General features: G+C 33.8%; 1 protein-coding gene across 1 annotated transcript in view; it reads right to left on the bottom strand.

Moving 5' to 3' along the window:
- The window catches only part of LOC132555807 (U1 small nuclear ribonucleoprotein 70 kDa-like), a 95112-nt gene that overhangs the window by 67654 nt on the left and 6866 nt on the right, over positions 1-20592 (bottom strand). Inside the window, exons 3-4 of the mRNA XM_060220170.1 lie at positions 16325-16379; positions 6273-6337 (exon numbers count right to left, since the gene is read on the bottom strand). Coding sequence (XP_060076153.1) covers positions 6273-6337; positions 16325-16379 — 120 coding nt within the window. The remainder of the gene's footprint in view (positions 1-6272; positions 6338-16324; positions 16380-20592) is intronic.

Here is a 20592-nt window from a genome sequence, read left to right as displayed (position 1 = left end):
CTACTTAACTTAAGACAAGGAGTTATATCCCGGTTTGTTAATTTTTGCAAACATGCAGGAATTAATGTGAATGAAAAGTCATTGTCAGATTTATATAATTCTCTCTCAATATCTTTTCCTTTTTCAATAAGATTAAGCTGGACATCTAGATTCCTTGTACAAGTTTTCCATTTGAAATGACGTTTACAAAATGAATCAATTTCAAATAAAAATTTTTATGAAATGAAAGAAATTTTCATTTGAACGAGTTTCATAAATCACATATGAGATAGAAAGGATTTCTCATCAATTTATAACATGATCAATTATTTTAACAAATATTTGCACGTCAAATTGAAAGCATTATTGGATCTTTATCGTCCAGTCTCCATCGTAATGTCACTTAGTAATCTGCGTGTGTGTGACCTGATTTCATTACCTTTGGTTGTCACTATGGTCTGAGCCTATATTCCCCATATAACACCAAAATTATAAAACCTCTGAACATTTAGGTCAATCTATATGGTGAAACATATTTGTGTCAGGTTTTCTTCCCCTGGTTCAGCATGCAATGTTAGGCTAGGTCCATGCCGGTAAAGAGACTTGTTCGATGAGAGACAATAACTGACCAGTCTTACCAGTTACTGGGCCACAATACCTCAGCAGAGAATTAGATTTTATAACCTTGGGTGGAAGATCAAGGTCGGATCCTACAGAGCAGTTAAAAGTTTCTCAGGAAAGCAAGATCATGTATCGTTCTGAAATCATTGTCTTAGGTGTATTTCTGGACAATAGTCTTTACTATGGTGGATCTCTCGTATGATATTCAGCAAGGTATCCAAAACCTAACTACAAAGATACCTGTCCTCAAAATGATTGTGGTTGTTCCTGGGGTGACAAATTCAGCAAACAAATTCTCCTATTTGTACAGCTAGAAAGACAAGGATAGAACAACCTTGTTCAAGGACAAATACACTTCTAAGACTAACTCATACCATATTGGTTCAAAATGATACTTTCTGTATCTATCCTATTCTAAATAAAAGTATTTATTTTTCATGTGAAGCCTAACTATTCTTAAATTCAGTTTAAAAGTACAAACTGAACTGTAAGCTTGTCCAAACCTTTACTGCTATTGTACTAGACCATAATGACAAAGAATTGAAAACAAAAATCAATGCTTCAATGAAAGCTTACATTTCTACACCTATGTCTGTATAATTAGTCTTGTTACACTGCAAACATATCAATAATGGCCTTATATTGTTGGAATTCAAATATTTGGGAGTTTTTTTTCAGAACTCAAACAATCAATATTGATTTGTATATCTTTAAACAAACACTTTCCTTTCAGCAAACATTTTGGAGTATGCAGGAGATGACCATACAGACAATATCTTGTCCTGATTGGACCAGCCATCAGATTATGTGTGTTAAAACTTTTATATAAAAATGGCTAGTGCATTTCATTTTGACTGTGCTAAAAGGATTCCACATAGCTAACGCTGTTAACGGTCCAAATTGAATGATGACCTATATAATACTAGACCATAGTGGAAACTGCATGAAAAATTTACATAATTCTGTATACATACAAACACATGCCAACCTCAGACACTTAATTTCAATATGATGGTAATAACTATGGCAGTTTAGTCAGCCAAGCACAGCAACAAGAGCGTAAGCGATGGTTAACAAACGACCAACTTTGTTGCTTATTCATGACATCCATCTCTAGTGACTAGGTAGGAAGCGACACACCACCAGTCAAGCGAGACAAATCAATATCAGAGATGGTTACGCTGATGTGCTCCATCACAGCATCAACATTTGAATAACCAATTGATGTAATCACATCAACAACAACAACATGATCCCTGTAATATTGCTATTGTCTGCTGAATGCTTGATGGTGCACTCTCCGGGGACACCAGATATAGAGTCCCTTAAATTAAACAATACCAGAGAAATTTCATCAAGTCATTAACATGTATCTCCATCTTGCATTTCAGTAAACAATACAATTTAGTTATTATCTGAAACTGACAGAGAATTGTAAATTTCTGCAACTGCAATATAAATAGAAATTTTAGAGATGAATTTAAAATATCAGCATTATGTTTTGGAGCTGATTGTTTTGAATTGGTGGTTGTGATGGTCATATCTTTAGATCAACTGAATTTCAGACCTAAAGTCAGCTCTATTTTAGACCCAAAGTCAGCTCTACTTTAAACCCTAAGTCAGCTCTATTAGGACAACCTAAGGTCATTAAAGGATAGCTTTGGTCATTGGGACAACCTATGATCATTTAAGGACAGCTATGGTCATAAAATGACAGTGTATATAAGGTGAGTGTACCTGTTCAGCACATTTGTTTCTTGAAGGTTGTGATATGTTGGTGTAAACTTCCTTGTAATAGTGTGGACGCAAACTGCCTAAAGCCCCTTGGACATCCCACCAAAATTGGGAGGTTGGGAGACTGTAGAATTAGTTGGTAGATGGGTAGACACCTTGGGGTTAGCTTGTAAGTTTGGAAACTGTATAATTGATTGGTTCATGTTGGAGTTTAGGGAGGCACCTTGGGGTTAGCATAAAAAATTTAAACAATCCTATTTAATACAATGATTTCAAATCCTTTATGTATTCAACTGACTTACCATATTCAGTTAAATACCACAAATAAATGTACCCTAATGGAGATAGGAGAATTTGGAATCCATTATAAGTTGTGATGAGACTGAAGCTGTAAACTATCTTATCAATTACCCTATGTATTAGGGATGTATTGAATTATCTGAGCTTACATACAATGGGTCCTAGACTGACATATCCTCATATCCTCTTTATCAAGGATTAATATATAACGGACTGAGAGAGCTTAAAATGTCAGCTATAACCAGCCTCCTGTCAGTAGGTGGTTCTGTCATCTCTAAACAATGCCAAGCATTGTCATCTCTGCTAAACATTATATTCTTCAACTATGTATAAAGTATTTATCAAAAACATGCATTTTATGTTAGCTTATCATTTCCTATCAACAAAAAACATGTTTTATTTGAAAATAGACAAAAAAGAAGAATGAGATATTTTTGATACCACAGAAAATAATGCAGAATGAAGCTAGTTATAATAAAAATACAGCAGTATATGTGTGGACCAGGATCAATACAGGCTTGTATGTTAGCTAACACTGTGTTACCACCTCTGTCACATATCCCAGTCATCCCTGTTTACAGATTCTATCTATACTGACAACAGAAGCCTACGATTCCAAGATATGTTTCAGGTTAATGCAGAACAGAAAAATGAACCACTTTTTTCAATACACCTTATAAATCCATATGAAATAGATTTTTTCTCGCTATAGTTTGGTAAAAAAAAAGTAACATCTACAAATATCAATATGAATAAACATCATACCCTGTGGGAATGCAGGAATGAGAATACAAGTCTGGGAATTCTGAATTGGTCAAAGAATGCTAAATTAGGATACTTTATTTGCTCCGAAGTTCTAAATTATGTTGAGCAGTTTAGCCACAATGAAAACTGATAAAGTACAATGATCACAAAATCACTTAACACAGTTTATTAAACTGATATCTCTTACCAGGTCACATTGTCTACCAGAGCTGGACAAGACTGAGTATGACTGGGAAAAATAGCACTCCTCTGCTCATACGAGGTTGTGTACAGATACCATAAATGTAATCTTCAGACATAAGTGGATTGGAGTTCTGTGAAATTTCAACCCCCCACTCCTTCCCCCACTAAATCCCTTCTTCCAACCCTAAAAAAATTATAAGCTAGTTTGTCAATGCAAGAAAAATCAACAAAAGTCCCCTGTGCACATATTTGGAACAAGGGATGATACTAAATGTGATAACATTTTCAGTGAATGTTTGATGTGATATTAAGTGAAATATTTGATGTGATAATGTCATCAGTTTGGCTCATCAACCTGGAGATCGTGTAACAATTGTATTGATCTGTCATTAAATCCAGAAAATGTCCATGGTTTTACAGAAAATGTCCATGGTTTTACAGAAAATCATTGTACAGTTACGCTTGTTATCTCTTACAATCTTCAAAGGTGCTTCCAATTGAACAGAATTACAAGAGTTGTTTCCCTTCCCATACACATTTTGCCAAGAAAATTGTCAAGATATTGTCAATCACATAGTTATTCTTTGTTTGAAACCCTGGCTTTAGTCTTCTTTGGATATAAGAGTTAACAAAACATTGAAATGTTAGTTGTGCAACACCCATGACCAATATCTCTAACGCTGACAATGTGTAGACATGTACAGTACATTGTTAATGTGAAGGCTTCCTAGGAGGAGCCACATATATTCACACCCTTCTTCCAACTACACATAAATTTCCTTAAATGTTCCCCTTGACACCTAGTCTTGTAGCCTTTACAGGGCTATTAGTTTCATATGACCTTTCCAAGCTGAAATCTATTAAGACAAATTCTGTAGCCACCAACCTACTGAAATAGAGAACACACAAGATTCTATCCCAAAGGAGCAATTTAAAAGCATATGAAATGTTTTTTTATGGTATGTCCCATTGAACAGGGACCACTTTCCAGTCAGAAGTAGAAGGAAGACAATAATTTTAAATTTGAAAATCTGTATTCTAGAATTTTTCTTTTTTGTTTTTTTTTTTTTGCTTACTAAAATTTGTGTGATAACTATGCAGTCCTTCCAGTTTTAACATTCATGTTTTTTAAATAGAAGAAAAATAATATGGTGAATTTACGGCTGTCACCGAAGTCTTCTTCAAAATATAGGGGGAATATGGGAATAATTTTTCCGACAAATATAGTTCTTTGCTAGTTTTGAGGCAGAATATTGGAGTTTTCCGAACGAAAATCGTTTTATTCAAAGGCATTTATACTAACAATTCCTACCTTCACTTACTGTTTCTATATTAATCAATGATTAAAAACTACCTTAAAGTAACCATTCACTTCAACAGCATCACAATCCAGGCAGAGAGCTGCTGAATAGCTCATCATCATCACCATCATCATCTGAATGGGCACCTAAAAGGCCAATATCCTGTTGTACTGTCTTGAAAGATGCCCATACAGGTGATAAAGAGATGCACTGAATCATTTTCTGGTGGCTGGTGATGTTGTTAAAGACTTCAGATTTTTCTAACATGTAAAATAAAGAAGCCAAAAGCAGTATCAAAGAAATATTTGCAACCTTTACATTTATTGGCGACAAATTTCCTGAAAAATATAGGAATAATTTCAAAAAATAGAAAAAATATAGGTCACTCAAAATATATGTTTTTGAACCAAATTATAGGAAAATACAGGAATTTAGGAATCAGTTGACAGCATGGAATTTGATTTAATTAAGACTTTTATTCAAAGTATCTTAAAAGTCTATTTCATGCATGCAGAAAAAAATTAAAACAATGTTTCTAAGAGTTTGCAATGACAGTACAAATCGTTTTCTGAAAGTTTCATCAAAATTTTATTTCCAAGAGTATTACTTCATGCTTATACAATTAATGTGAAAATATTACATTCATATTTAAAAAATGAAAGAAAAGAGTATATTGCAAAATACTAACTGCTTAGTTTACAATATAGGGAACAACTATTTGATTGAGTAGAAAGATGGATTTACTTCAATTACCAGTGATAAAAATCAATATAAATTTGTAACTAAGGCTGTGGAATTCCTAAATTGGCCAACCAGTATATTGCAATATATCTATAGGTGAACTTAGGTAAAACTTACCTGTTTCAAGCTAGATGTACAAAGGTTGTCTCCCCTTATACCAGAAAAGCTGTATGACATTCTCTAAAGATTTGTACGTTTCAGAATACTCTTACACCTTGAAACTTGCTTCAGGGAAGTCATACAAGAGGTTTAGAACATCTTTTATAACATGTCCTAGCTTTTGAATACAAGAATAGACTCTGAATGTTTAGAGACAACCTTTGTAAAGACAAGATACCAAATAAGGAATATGCCATCTTGCAGGGAAAAAAATCTCAGCACCCAAACATCTGTAAGGACATTCAAATTTTGATTTCTACCATGAAAAGTATTCATGTAATGATAATATGAATCAGAAGATTTGATTGCATTTCAAATTCCTTTCAGAAGGCCAAGTGTTGCCAAGAGAGAAAAATAGAATTTCGTAAACAACGAAGTTTCCTCCAGAACTCATAGGGAACTGATTTTGATGATAAAAGGCTGAGCATTTTCCCTCCAAATCAAATACTATATTGAGTACATTTGATATTTTTTTAAAATTCAACTTACAATTCTAGCAACAAACAGGGTCTTGTATGGGTCGTTTGTGCATACTGGGTTGTTGTTTGGATCCCCTATAAAATAAAAACAATCGTTAGTATGGTTAGAAATAATCCTCACAAACATTATGTCATCAATGACAACACTACCTTTCAATCTTACTTTCTTCCAAAAAAGTTTTATCTATATAACAAAAGCATTCCATCAGATTTACTTTTGATAACATTTCAATTTCAATGATTTTGAATTACAACTAAGTTGTAATGAAATTTAACAGCTGTTTCAACTGAATATCTATTAAAACTCTTTGTCTGTGTCTCTAAGTCAGCATTTTGGTCGTTCCTTCATCTAAATGTCAGACATATTAGTCAGTTGACAGTTTGTGTATAAATTCACAAGCAAGAATAACCCTGATTAAAACGGATATAGGTAAATATGTTGTATTCTGATGAACTACTGACCCCGGCTCCCTTGTTGTTCTCTGTTGGAACTGGTAAAGGTTACCATTGTCTTACATGTTCATAAACAGTGAAGCTTTTATTTTATATGAAATTATGATGAACCTTCTGCGAGAAAGAGATTTTAATGTTTATCTATACCTCAAATGACAAAGGGGCAAGGGGGGGGTAGAGGGTAGATATTTCAGGTCAGAATATTTTGCTTCCCACCTCCAGAACTCATACACAAGTGTGGCTCTTACAGTTTAAACTAGAAGTATACTTCCATAACATTATTCCTAAGGGAGAACAGCCTACAGCAAGTTCTCAGTAGCAATATGGTGCATTATTCAAGATGAAGATATAATTAATTTGAATACAAATAGACACCATGTCCACTATATAGGAAATGAAAATGGCCAGCCTTTAGACCTTGTATCAGTTCTATGAAGACCCAGGTCTTATCAAATGTCTTTGTTCTATGCTTCACAACCAAATATCCATTTCCCTAACGTTCCTGATAGGATTGTAACAACAGTCGTCAGAGACATTCTAACTATGATCACTATCAGAAAGCTGCGTTGCTCAGAATAGGCTGGTCTAGATCTATGAAGCTCTATATCTGCTATTCAATTCAATGTTTGATCTAGTTTCAGTCCTTATATATAAATAGCAATTACTTTATCTCCATAATATTCATTCCAAATCCGAGTCAATGATAGAAATGGAACAATTCATATTCACTAACGTATCCTGACTGCAATCTTGTGTATCTATATGTCAAGTACAAATTACCGTTTAACATACAATCTTGCAGTGGGAGCTGTGTAACAAATCCATTTATTGCATCGTTTCATTCGTTTTTTAAATCTATCAATCATCAATTATAAATAAATGAAAATTGCCATTACCGTTTGTCATTTTTAAAAAGTTTGTCAATTCCATTAGTGATTTCATTTCTAGCAATTTCAAAAATACTTTTTTGTCTGTTCTGTGACTCTGAATTAGAACGCCAATATAGATCAAGGCTGTCTGTATTCTGTCACAGTTTTTTTATATTCCTGGCATTTACTGCACACAGTTCCATAAAGGAAAAGTATGTGAAAAGACCAGGGACACTTTACAACAGCTTCTTCTCATTACTCTTTGTATTTATTGTAGAACCATTTATATTTTCATTTGCCTGAAAAAGCTTTGATACCTAAATTCACCTTGAAAATTTTACTATTGTTTTTATTTAAAATAAGGATTTAACATGTCAACTGATTTATTCTTCATCACCATTTTTTCAAAAATTTCATACTTTTCATATGATAACAGTACAGATTCCATTTTTTTAAAAATTTTTTTTTTGAAAGTTTACAATATTTTTTTTCTCTTTCATAATCGGTGATAAAGCATCTTTAGTGGTAATTTGAATTCTTATCAGTTTAATTAATGGTAAAAAGTTTAAAAAAAAAATGCAGACAACAGCAGTCTGGGCTTGAGAAACATTGACCTGATATTGAATTGAATGTCAGTCATTGTGATAGAAGATTCCAGCTGTTATGTGATTCTGGATCAGACAACTTAAGAAACAAAGTAGGCTGAACTTTAGTCACATTTTCCTCTCCCTGGCATTTACTACACACAGATCCACAAAGGATAAATATGTGAAAAAACCAGGGTTTCAAAAATTGTTGTTATATTCAGTGATATTGTCTCATCCTGCCTTTAAAGTGATTGCAAAACAACAAGAAAACTCAAATATGTTAATTGAACCTTAATTCAAACAAGTAAAATAAATCGTGGAATGATGGGTTTGCAAAAATTTTATCAATGATATAAAACGACAATAGCGTTAAGTAACAAATACAAACAGATGAAGTATTGTATAATACAGATAGCTGGGAGTAGATTTATTAGACAAAGTGCTCCTTAGAGCGTTACCATATGCTCAAGAAGAGGTAAAGGAAAGGTGGAGTGTCCTGTTGAGGTGGAGCAAGTCTGTGATGGTGTATTGGTAGGCTAAAGTTGGGGGAGGCAGCCATTACAAGTAATAGGATGTCGACAAATCTGCTGGAATTTGGCTAGAATGTGGACAACACCATGGGGGACAAATGGGAACATTAACATTTAGATTTATATACAGTAGAAACTGTAGATTGGCCATTCATTGTTTACTGGCAGGCAAGTTTGAAAGTGACATCCTTTCTTGGAACTGGCACAGTGACAAGGATGTAACAATTATGTAGTTAAGTGAAGAGGTTTGACTAGGATATTAGACGCAGCAATTTAAAAACTGCACAACTGAAATTTTATTTCGAAATAGTCTTTTTATATAAAGTTGTAGGCAAGGTGATGAAAGAAGTGTTTTTTGCATGTACGTGTACATGTACTTACACAGATATGTGAAGTAATTACCCTAATTACTGAAAAGTTATGAATAAAGTAAAATTTAGAAAAATGATACAAGTTAAAATCTAAGGATCATAATTCCCATCTCTCAATCAGAAAAATAAAGGTTGTGTGATGTATACAACATATCTAAAGTCCAACTCATGAAAATTTTGATCTTCAAGCTGTCGCAAACACCACATATACACACAAGATGTAGTACAAATATGCATGACATTTGGTTTACAAAGTCCATGTGGTAGGATTAGATAAACATCACGTGATATCTCCTAACAGTCACAATATCACAGAAATCCTCTTATTGCTCAGCTTGTAAACAGTTGATCAATAAAGTATATTGTCAAGTTACTTTGTACAATACAGTCTGTTGTAAATTCAGCATCTATTGTATTTTAGTAGGTTGTTTCCATGGAGATAAACATAAGAGGTCACACAAACTTGTGGTTGTTGACTCTTGTTAGTCTTCAAAGTTACAAAACACTTGCTTAAGACAGAAATAAGAGATTTCTGGATTTCTATATCAGTTCGTCAAAGGTGGACACCGGGTAACTCTAAATTTAAAGTTTCTTCCATTTATACACTGATGTCACTACTGAAGATTCATTCTGTTTCTAAACAGTTTGGTTTCACCAAAATGTTGTTGATTTACTGAGAAAGTGTTTATCAAACGTTTGATATACTAGAACAGTTCTGAACTTTCTCTTTCAAAGACAATGTCAAGATCAAAAGAGAGATTCAAATATCAGGTTAAATCTCATTTTGTTTCATATGCATATTTTTTATGCAGATTTCTTCCTACCAATCAATATATATACAAAATATGAGCTGCACCAAAGCTTATATTGAATCAATGCTCAGCTACCTAGTGCTGTTTGTCAAACTGTGCCCGCCTTGCCAGGCAGTAGACACAGACCAAAGGGGATGATATACACACACAGGGACAAACATAAAGATATACAAGCATGTAATATTTCTATGTATTGCCCAGTGTTTAAGTGTTTCCATGGTGACGCCTGACGTCAGCCTGAAAGTATCCATTAGCAAACTCCTATGGATGGGCAGCCCTAAGAGACCTGGGAACTACCACCTGGAACAGACTTTTGTTTACCTACAGGCCCTTTTTCCATGAACCACAATGGTTAAACTGGACAACTAGCAAAGACCTATAGCTAATTGTCATGTACTTGATAATCGTTTTAATGAATTTAAAGGTATAATAAATGACTTCAGAAAATACACAGGCTACAAACTAAAAGGAAAAACAACAATGATCAGGTTTTTCAGGTTTCACAATTTAAAATTTTCTAAAACAGAAAACAAAAGTCCTCTTCTTTAACGATTATTTTATAAACAACTACAAAGCATCATGTTTAAATTAAATCTTACCCCACCAACATCCGTTTCACATTCTGCATTTTACTAGTGTTAATTAGTTTAATGAAGTTTTAAATCAAAGGATTTTCTATAATAGTTAGACTTATTTTTTCTGGAGGGTTAGAATCCGGGGCTGGGGACCTGTTATATACATATACCTTGAAGCTGCCTTGTGATTCTTTATTCCATTTTTGAGAGAAGAAAAGGTAAGTATAACATGATCATAAGGTAAAAAGACTGGGATTGCGCTTTTTGACAACATACCGGGCCAAAAACAAATACTAAGCAATGCTAGGTATGAGGAGCCTGTATAGTGATGGGGCCAACACGTGGAGCAGATTACAGTAAATAGGCTGATGGAACCCTGTACTAACACATGGCTACAGTACTTACAAACTCTCTTACATAGCTCACCCATAGTACTTTACTTTCCAATGTTCATTCTGAATGCCTCTAGCCTTATTCATCCTGTACATCTCTACAAATTTCAATCATGTCTACATTAATTTTGAACTCCTCTAGTGTGTCATATTGCTGTATGTTTCTACATGTAATCAAGAAACACAAGTGAGCCAACAAGTACATCAAGGTCATACTCTGAAGTAATTGCATTGTCAATGCTTGCCCTTTCCCACTCATTTGAACATCGTGTCACAAATCTCATTGGAAAATATATGATATTATGCCTTTAATGGTTAATATGAATCCAAGATTGTGAAAAATAAAAAAAAATATATATATATATACCCGTTATATATATATTAGACATGTCCATCTATTTATAGTTCAAAAACATTTAGCAATTTCATCTGGTTTATAATTATTTAAATTTTTGCATTAATTTACTTATTTATAATTGCAATTTGAACATTTTCTCAATAAAAATTTAAACTGGGTATATAACAAAAGATACCGTGACAGTTCACTCAAGTTTGTCCGACATGATTAGCCGTCAAGACAACCAGATGACGCAAGTACTAATAGCTGAAACAAACACGTACAAATGGTACTTGATAATGGAAACTGATGTACATACACATAAGGTTTGATTGGGAACAATCAAATATGGCTTCAAATCTAACCAAACATGTAGCAAATTAATGACGGTGGCTGAGGCAACGTCACCTAAATTAGAAAATGAACTAGCCTGTGCAAGTAATAAGAGGACATAGTTCATAAGCCTCATTAATTGCCATGGGGACAAACAAAACTATTCATCATGTACCAGAACATTTGAGTGAATGATTCCCATCATTAGAACATTTTCTGGTTGAACTGAAACATTGAAACAAATTGTTTTCAGCAAAATGATTCTTGCCTGTTAACAAGCTTGTACATGACATATCCTCTATGAACCTCATGCCCTGTATTAACATGACATTCTGATGTGGTCTGTTAACCTCAAGTCCTCTACCAACCAGATGTCCTCTGTTAACATAAAGTTCTCTACCAGCCTGTAGTTTTTCACTACATACTATATTGGACTGCACTGCCCTCTCTCACAAAATGTGGATATTAAGACTATACCTTGCGATAAGATCTAAAATTCTCCAAACCTGAAACCAACGAACCAAATAGGCTCTCTAGATCCCTCACAAATAAGTTAACGTTCTAAGAACATTGATGTTCATTAGTGAGACAATGTCGAGTGACCAGAAGAGCTATGAAGATTCCAAAACCTATATGTAATCAACCAAATCCTGGGAGGCTCTCAGTCACAAACTAGTTCTTTTTATCAAGACTATAGGCCCTCTTTCATAATGACACTATCTCTCTCTGACATATATATGTATATATTTGTTTCACAATTTAAATTTGATTATATGATACATGTGTTAAATTAAAAATTTCATTTCTAATTTGAAATGTAACTTTATATAAATAAGATTTGATTTAAATACAGCCCCTTAAATTTCAAGTGTATCTAAATTTAACACAAAGGACACTAAAAAAAACCCAGGTAACAACAACAACTGCATTAATAAATAAAGTATCATGATACATGAAGACATACATTATAATATACAGTCTAACTGGTCTTTAAATCAAGCTTGACCGACTCAGTCTTCTATCCCAATCACCAATCTTCCATACAAACATGACAGATGAATATAATTCCCTAGCTATGGACTCCATACTTAAGGCCAAGAAGTATTCCGCATTGCTAGGATCCAAATGTTCTATTATTTAGATATAAATTAATTACTTCTCCGAACTTCAGTGACCTAATCAAGGCCATTATCGGTAGTCAGAAACAAGTATTGATTTATCATTTCTCCATGTCTTGGTGTTTATTAAACAAAGTTTTAATTCGCTAGCCAAAACAACATATCATACATACATATCTATTACAAGGAAATCAGGAGGGTTAGGCCTCCTGACCAATTGATCTCCGATAAAAATGCTTACTGCACGTAAAAAAGAACTATCGTAAAAAAACAAAAGAAAGAAATTAAGACCTATCTCCTATTCTCCGATCGATAAGCAAGGAAAGGCTAGATCATTGCTTCCTTGTAAAAAGAGACACACATCTTATTGGGAAAATCGGGTAAGGTAAAGCAATTGATATTTGACTCTGTAGTTGGGTTTCTGTATGATCTGTATTATGTAGCATTGGTTAGATGGTAGTTAAAAAAATATAAAGCTGGATCAAAATATATTGAGCTGAATATTCTATTAGTGCAACGTAATCAAAAAGTGTGCTCCTTCAACTCCTCCGATGTGAAAAGCGTGTGTGTATCACGCGATAGTTTCTCCAGAGTGGGTCGCTAGAGACCTTTTCTCTGCCGCCGCCATGAAGGGATTAACAAACGTTCAGGTCGAACCCGAGCCAGAGGTAGTATACCTATCTTGTCACACCTGTAATCAGTGTCAGCGCACCTCACCGTCTCACTGACTATCATTTTCATATCACCTCATTATCAATCAAATTTGTTTTAAAAAGTTGAAACTGATCTGTATCTGTATTAATCATTTTGGTATTGCTGCAATGTATTCTACACTTGTACAGGTAGGCCTATCAACCTCGGTAGGTAGGCCATCACAACAGCATTGACTCATGTCTTGTTTCAGAATAATCCTTCGTGTAATAATGTAAGCTCACATTTTCCCAAAAAATTGAACAAGTTAATAGTTTATTGGATTAGGGATAAAAGTATTAATTACAATATTCGATCCTCAAAGTTTAATGGCAACTCTCATTGTTGATTTTGTATTATTGAAAAAATTTCTCTATAATACATGCCTGATCTGAAGATTGCCTGATATTTGTGGTAAATTCAGACCTAAAGTCATTCTTGTTTTTTCTAAGAAGGCCTGTACAAGCCATGGGGGCCAGTAATGAAATTAACTGATATCTAAATAAAAATATTGTCAAACATATGTAATGAGTTCAGTTTTAAAATTTTATTCAGTTTAAATGTGAAGGATATTGTGAAATATGGACATTTAAAATAAATATTGAAATATTTAGATTTTATTTGAAATTTTGACCTAATTTAAGGTATTTTTGGATTTAAGGTAAGGTATTGGGATTGGTGTGTTTGTTTGTATAAGGTATAGGTAAAATGTTTTAAATCAATCGATTATGGTAAAATATAGGGACAGATGGTATAAGTTGTATTGGATATATTGAACGGTATCAAGGACAGGTGTTATTAGATTTATGGGACAAGTGCTAAAGGGTTAAAGAGTGTTGCTATATAATCCAGGAGGGATAGTCACTTGATTTCCAGAATCCTTATTTCAACTGGAAAGTTTATATTAATGTTGGACATGTGATAGACACTAATATGGACTTTTTTGCAATGAATAATAAGCGAAGTTTGTCAAAATGTGTGCCACTCTTTACCTTTCATTACCCGAATTACTTATGGTTGTTCAGTAGTAAATGAAATGTATACACTATCATGTTTTTACAGATCATTTCACCTTTTATAATAGCTGGTCTCTTATTTTAGTTTTACTTGTAAAATGTCAACTAGAAAATCAGACAAATTGAGGTCAACCTGTTTCTGCGGAGAGAGACAATCTGTTTCCTTTCTCCATTGTTTTCTCCATGTCGACAAGGCGCAACAGATAGCATTGTAGCTATAAAGAATATTTCCTATTTGTCAACAAAGAAGAATTTATGTTCCCAGAGAGGTGAAAAATCAATGAATTCCTTCTACACCCAGACAAAAGTTGCTGCAGACGGCAGATTTCGGAGCTTTCGTTTTCTAGCATGACCTGGGGAGACTATGAGTTTTTTGTGGAAATGTTTCTATTAAATGATTCAGCTACTACTGTACAAGTTCTATTTCTTCTTCAGAACAATGCAACAAAGACAGACAGCACATACATACACACACCACTAACAATTCAGTAGGAGACAGACTGCAACGCATTGCAAGACAATTACCTACAAATACTCAACTATGCAATCTTCCAGACTTGACTCCTGTCAATATCTTTCTTTAACTCTCCCCATAATCTAACAGACTTGACTTTTGTCGATATATCTTCATCTAATTCTCTCCATTCCATGCAGCAGGATTTTTGAAAGCCAAGTCGCAATTCAACCCATAACAATGGCTACCAAGACATCACTACTTAAAGGTCAGAGGGCGATGACACAGTCTGAGGGAAGCAAATGTATTGATGATGTCTTACTTCTATAACAGATCATCATGTAATTACCCAAACTCTTGATGAACAGATAACCACCATTTGGGGTCTTCATATAGAAGACAATTGTAGAATTAGACTGTGCCCAACCCAATCCTTAATACATAATCAGAATAGTGTGATCTCTGTACAAAGCACCTTATCAAGCTGGCCTTTCGTCAGTATATATATACTATGGCTCTCACACCCCATTTTGGGACTGGGGCCCGGGGCCCGGGGCCCTTAGAATTTAGAAAAATAATGGTGTTTTCCTCAGAATTGGGAAAACTTGGGGTCTAAATTGGGAAAAAAAGATACTATTTATTTTGCATTGGGAATGGGGTTGAATATCGGCCCCAAATTTGGTAGATCGAGAGCCCTGTATACTGAGCTGGCCTTCCCTCTATACATATACCAAGTTGACCTTCCCTCAATACAGTTACTGAGCTTTGCTTGCCCTCTATACATTTACTAAGCTTGGCTTCCCTTTGTATATTTACGAAGCTGCCCTGCCCTCAGCACATTTACTGAGAATTGCAGTTTTTTTCCCCACTGAAATGCAGTGTCACAGATGGCTTTATTGAAGAACAGCCCCTGTTATTGAGATGTGAACAACAAACTTAATTCTGTCTGACAATGAGAGATCTTTTAAATCCAACTTAAAGAGGTTAAGAAAATAAATTCAAATTTTACTTCGGATATTTTCAAAGGCTATATTTTGATTGTCTTGTAAATCAATAACTTAACATATCTGTTGCTTTGTTTGAATCTATCATTATATAAAAATGTGTGTTTTTTTGTTTTATTGACAAGATTTCAATATCACTGACCAAAACTGATAAGATTTACTACATGACAATGTATCGTGATTGTAGTAGACAACAGCATTTAAACTGGAACAGAAGAATATATCCAGCTTTTATATTGCTATATCAATGTTAATTTACACAGATAGATTGGTATAATGGTTGCGGTCAGAAGTGGCAGAGAGATGGAGATGCTCAATATAGTCTGGTTACATCTTGCCTGTAAATGCTTTGGTCGAATTTTGTGGTTCTTTGATCTGTAGGAATCAGAAGTGGTAGTCATCTGTCAGGCCAACTTTGGCATGTCCCATTAGACGTCTGGACTGTCTTGACAAAATTGTGAATGTGATTCCTGAGGAGAGAGTTATTGGTCAGCACTGCCATATACTGTCTGTATACTTACACAAAGCCAGGTCTTGTTCTAGCTTGTACGCAATCTGTTCAGCCCTCTCTTTCCTCTGTCAAAAGATAGATGTTTCCATTGTAATAGCAGTTTTTCAAAACTAGATTTATATCAGAGCACATCAAATATCTACAACAGTTACAGCAAAACATAGGTAAACATTTTGGTAAACATTTAGAATTGAAACTCTATTCAGTGGCCATTACACACCATCATATTATGCTTTATCCTTCACCTCCAATTCCACCATCTTGTGAAACAGACTGTTGTAATAGTTATCATTATTGACATATCATATCAGTAACCTTTCATATTTTTTATATCTTTTTCTCAAAGTAACATGTGAAGCTAACATAAAACTGGGGAAAACATCTCCATCATCTTTAAAGAAGGAATTTGATCAGGAATAAAGTTTTTTCTTTAAGATGGAATGGAACGACACAAAAAAAAAAATTATTTAACTAATTCAAATTTTTGTTGGCAAATTTTTAAATGCATCACAAAGTGCCCATATTCAGAAACAAGAATTCACCAAAAGCATTATGTCCATTTTTTTTCCCTTTTTGTTTTAAACCAATGCTTCCTAAGTGGAAAGTAGTCTTATGTCTGCGACAGACTAAACCAGCATATCGTAAAGAATCTTAAGAATTACTTCTGGTCTCCGATTTGCACTGAGAAAGTCAATACTCAGTGGATGCACAGGAATTTCTTGTTCGACTTTTGCAATTCCTTTAAAGATTTCCTGTCTTATTTACAATTTAACTTTCCTATTGGATTTGCTACATATGTCTATTCTATTGGCAATACACCCAAATGAATTGAATATTGTTGGTTCCTATACATCCAGGTCTAGCCCATTGTATTCCGACATCTCACTGTGTGATCAGACCAAGATGTAACAGACATTGTTCAGTCAAATTTCGTTATTTCAAAGTTGACTGGACTGTTGGAAAACTTCCGAGTTATTCTAGTATTCGATTTAAGTGAGATCAGATGTTTGAAGAAAAATATGGACGAGACAAACAAAAAACTTAAAATCAAACAGGGTCCTTGAAGTCTATGAGTACGAGATAAAAATGTATTTAAGTTTCATTAAGTATTTAATCAATCATGATGCTATTTTTTCTCATTTATTTTCATGTAGCACTTGAAATGATCATCTATGTTACATTTATTGCTGCATCTGAATAAATCATTTTATGCTTCATTGACCATATATGGACCAATATTTTCACATGTTGCTTACGAAAGGTCAAAGGGCATTGTTAAACTGTTCAATCTTAAACAAATGATGACTTAATAAACTAACATTTTATACACGTAAAGCAGTTTGAGGTATTGTGATGATAAGGCTGTTTGTATTATCATATATATATACTCTACTTGGTGTATAAGTCTGTACTTAATGAACAAATGATACAACAGAATATCACACACTATGATATAGATCTATATTTAAAACTGTCAATTTATTTTATGAAATTGATAATGATTATGTTTTAGAGATATAATATTGAATTATAAAACTGTTACACAATGTTTAAGTATAGTTTATGGTATTAACATGTATATAAGAGTATCATTTCTAATGTTTGTGGTTGTTTTCAATGTTTGCATAAATAACACTAACACTACCAATATATTTTACTCTTAGAGTGTGGTTTCTTCAATTTAAAGACATGGACCAGAATAAGCATTCTTTTATACTTCACTCCTTACAACTATTTTAGAAACACTTCTATCGTCTAAAACATGCAAACATCAATAACCAGATATACTCCTACACACGTACTATGTCCATAAACAGATCCAACTTGTCTTCAAAAAATGAACGGTGACAATTTCTGTGGGCTATTTATAGATATGAAACAGTAAACATCATCAGGTAGGCCAACCCTTTAAAGTTCCAGTAACTTAATTGTAAAGTAATAGATCTGTTTTGACCATGTTGCTTTAAATAGCATCATCCCATTAACATGTGAACCTCCTGAACTCAAAACATTTTTTAAACATATTTTGCAGCTATTCATCATGGTGTTTTAAATTTTCAGACATTTGTTTACAATAAAAAGTAAAAATAAATAACTACAATAATTTGCTTGTCACTTTAATCAAAACAAAAATGTTTACTGGAAGCTTTTGTGTAGTAAGGTAGCGGTGTCGGCTGTATGGCACACTCTTCAAGAATGAGGATCGGATTGATTTCACTACTCAGTGTCAGGGAACACATTTCAGTTTTAAGTGTCTAACGGAAATTTTACTCAAAAAAAAAAAATGAGTGTTCAAACTTTTGTTCTGTTTACAAAGTAAAATCTTTAAACCTGTTCTTTAAAGACCAATGTTTAAATAAAGGATTAGGTATTCCTGGGTCACCTAACTGGGCTCCCTTAATATCACTAGTTTACTACCATCTTGCACAGGATAGACACATCAATAACGAGTCTTTGGATCAACATGTTTTATCAAATTGATTCTCAGGTAAATTGAAAATCGTTTTTTGAAGTACAACAAATACATTTGTGGCTAAAACATTTGTCAGGTTTACAGGTGTTTATATGTTTCTTTTATTCTTCAATATCAAATGTCATTAAATTCATTTTTCCTTTAAAAAAAAATGGGAAAAAATCTCACAAGTCTGTCTCTTTGGTTTGTAGGTTTGTATACATACTCAATGATTTGGTTAATGTTACAGTGATGGTACAAACACATTTATGATGAGTCTGTTTATTCTCTCTGTAAAAAAAACTGAAACCAGATTCCTCCATTTTCTTGCAGTGTATATATATTTATACATGCACACACAACTTCGACAGATATATACTACAGGTGATCAGTATAACTCTTCATGTCTGCGCAAGACATTTTCTTTCGGATGCTGAGAGTATCTAAACTTGTTTTGCAATTTTACCTTCCAACATACCCTTCGATATTTCAACGTAGGAAATTTTTCGCTGGTCATCAACCAACCCATTATGATTAAGTTGAAGACGGTCGAAGTCATTACCTTGGAAAATCTAAGAGACTTTATCAGCTTTCTTTATACACATAACTGTCTCTGAGATATTTCTGTTGGAAATTAGAGTTAATCAAAAAGCTGTCTGTGTGGAAATCACTGGTAAATATGGGCCGGTCTATATGAGGTAAGTTGCCACGATTCTTTTAACATCGACATGTGAAAGTTTTTATTTCAAACAGACTGTTGTAAGGGATTCAGAAAACATTTCTGGCCCCCTGCGCATATCTGTTTAAGATAACAGAGGAGAAAATGGCTTTACATTATCAAGCTAGATGTGCAACTTCAACCTCCAGTATCAGTATTATCATAAGGTTAATTTCTCAGTCAAAGATCTGTGAAACAAACTATGCATGAAAAATATACCTTTTGTTCACAAACGCCCGATTTCTAAACTAGATATCTTAAGAATTGTGATAGAACAGTCTAATGATCACACCAGATATTGGCCTGCTCCAAATTTTATGAGAAAAAGTTATTTTTGGTTACAATAAGGAATCTACTTTTGCACTAGCTATATTGCCAACAGGAGCACCAACAAGTACTTGGTGAGCCTGATAATGATGTACAGCATTGACTAGCAGAGACAGGTAGGTCATGACAACCTTGTCTAGTTAATGAACAGGTAGGTGTCTCCTATTACATTATAGCCTAGTAATACTCTCGGATATTCCCAATAATTCATACTACAAAATATGCTTTCTATAAATAGATTATAGGGATATTAAGATATTTTTAGTGAAGCTGCAGTGTGTGTATGTTCTAACATGTATAATTTTCACAGGTGTTGATGTTTGGCATCGTATCATGGCCGGCGTGTGAATATGAGTTCATAACTGTAATTACTAATATATGTTATTTTCAAAAGCAATGTAACTTGAAGGAAAAATGCAATGTATTTGATAACCTGATAGGTCAAATGGGTGAATCACCCACTGGTGGTATAAATATTGGGTTGACCCAGGGATATCAAGTGAGTTTGTAACACCGGTAATAGATATATATAATCTTGAATATTTGTGATCACTAATCACATTATTCCAACAAATTTCACCCTCCAGTCATGTAATTCTTTTTATGCTCTTTTCACAAAACACGTCTTTCGATTCCGATGCACCCCATCCCCTCCTCTTTCTACTTTTAATTATTCTTCTCTTTTAGCTTTACTGTTAAAATATATGCGAGAGTGCCATCCTATTACTAATTGTTAATATTAAGGAGACAAACTGATGAAAGTACTAAGAACTTTGCAATC

Source organism: Ylistrum balloti, unplaced genomic scaffold (assembly GCF_031769215.1).
Source record: "Ylistrum balloti isolate Yb309-2 unplaced genomic scaffold, AGI_CSIRO_Ybal_v1 Utg370516, whole genome shotgun sequence".
NCBI lineage: Eukaryota > Metazoa > Mollusca > Bivalvia > Pectinida > Pectinidae > Ylistrum > Ylistrum balloti.
Note: the sequence above shows the minus strand (reverse complement) of the source record. Positions and strands in the feature narration are given on the sequence as shown.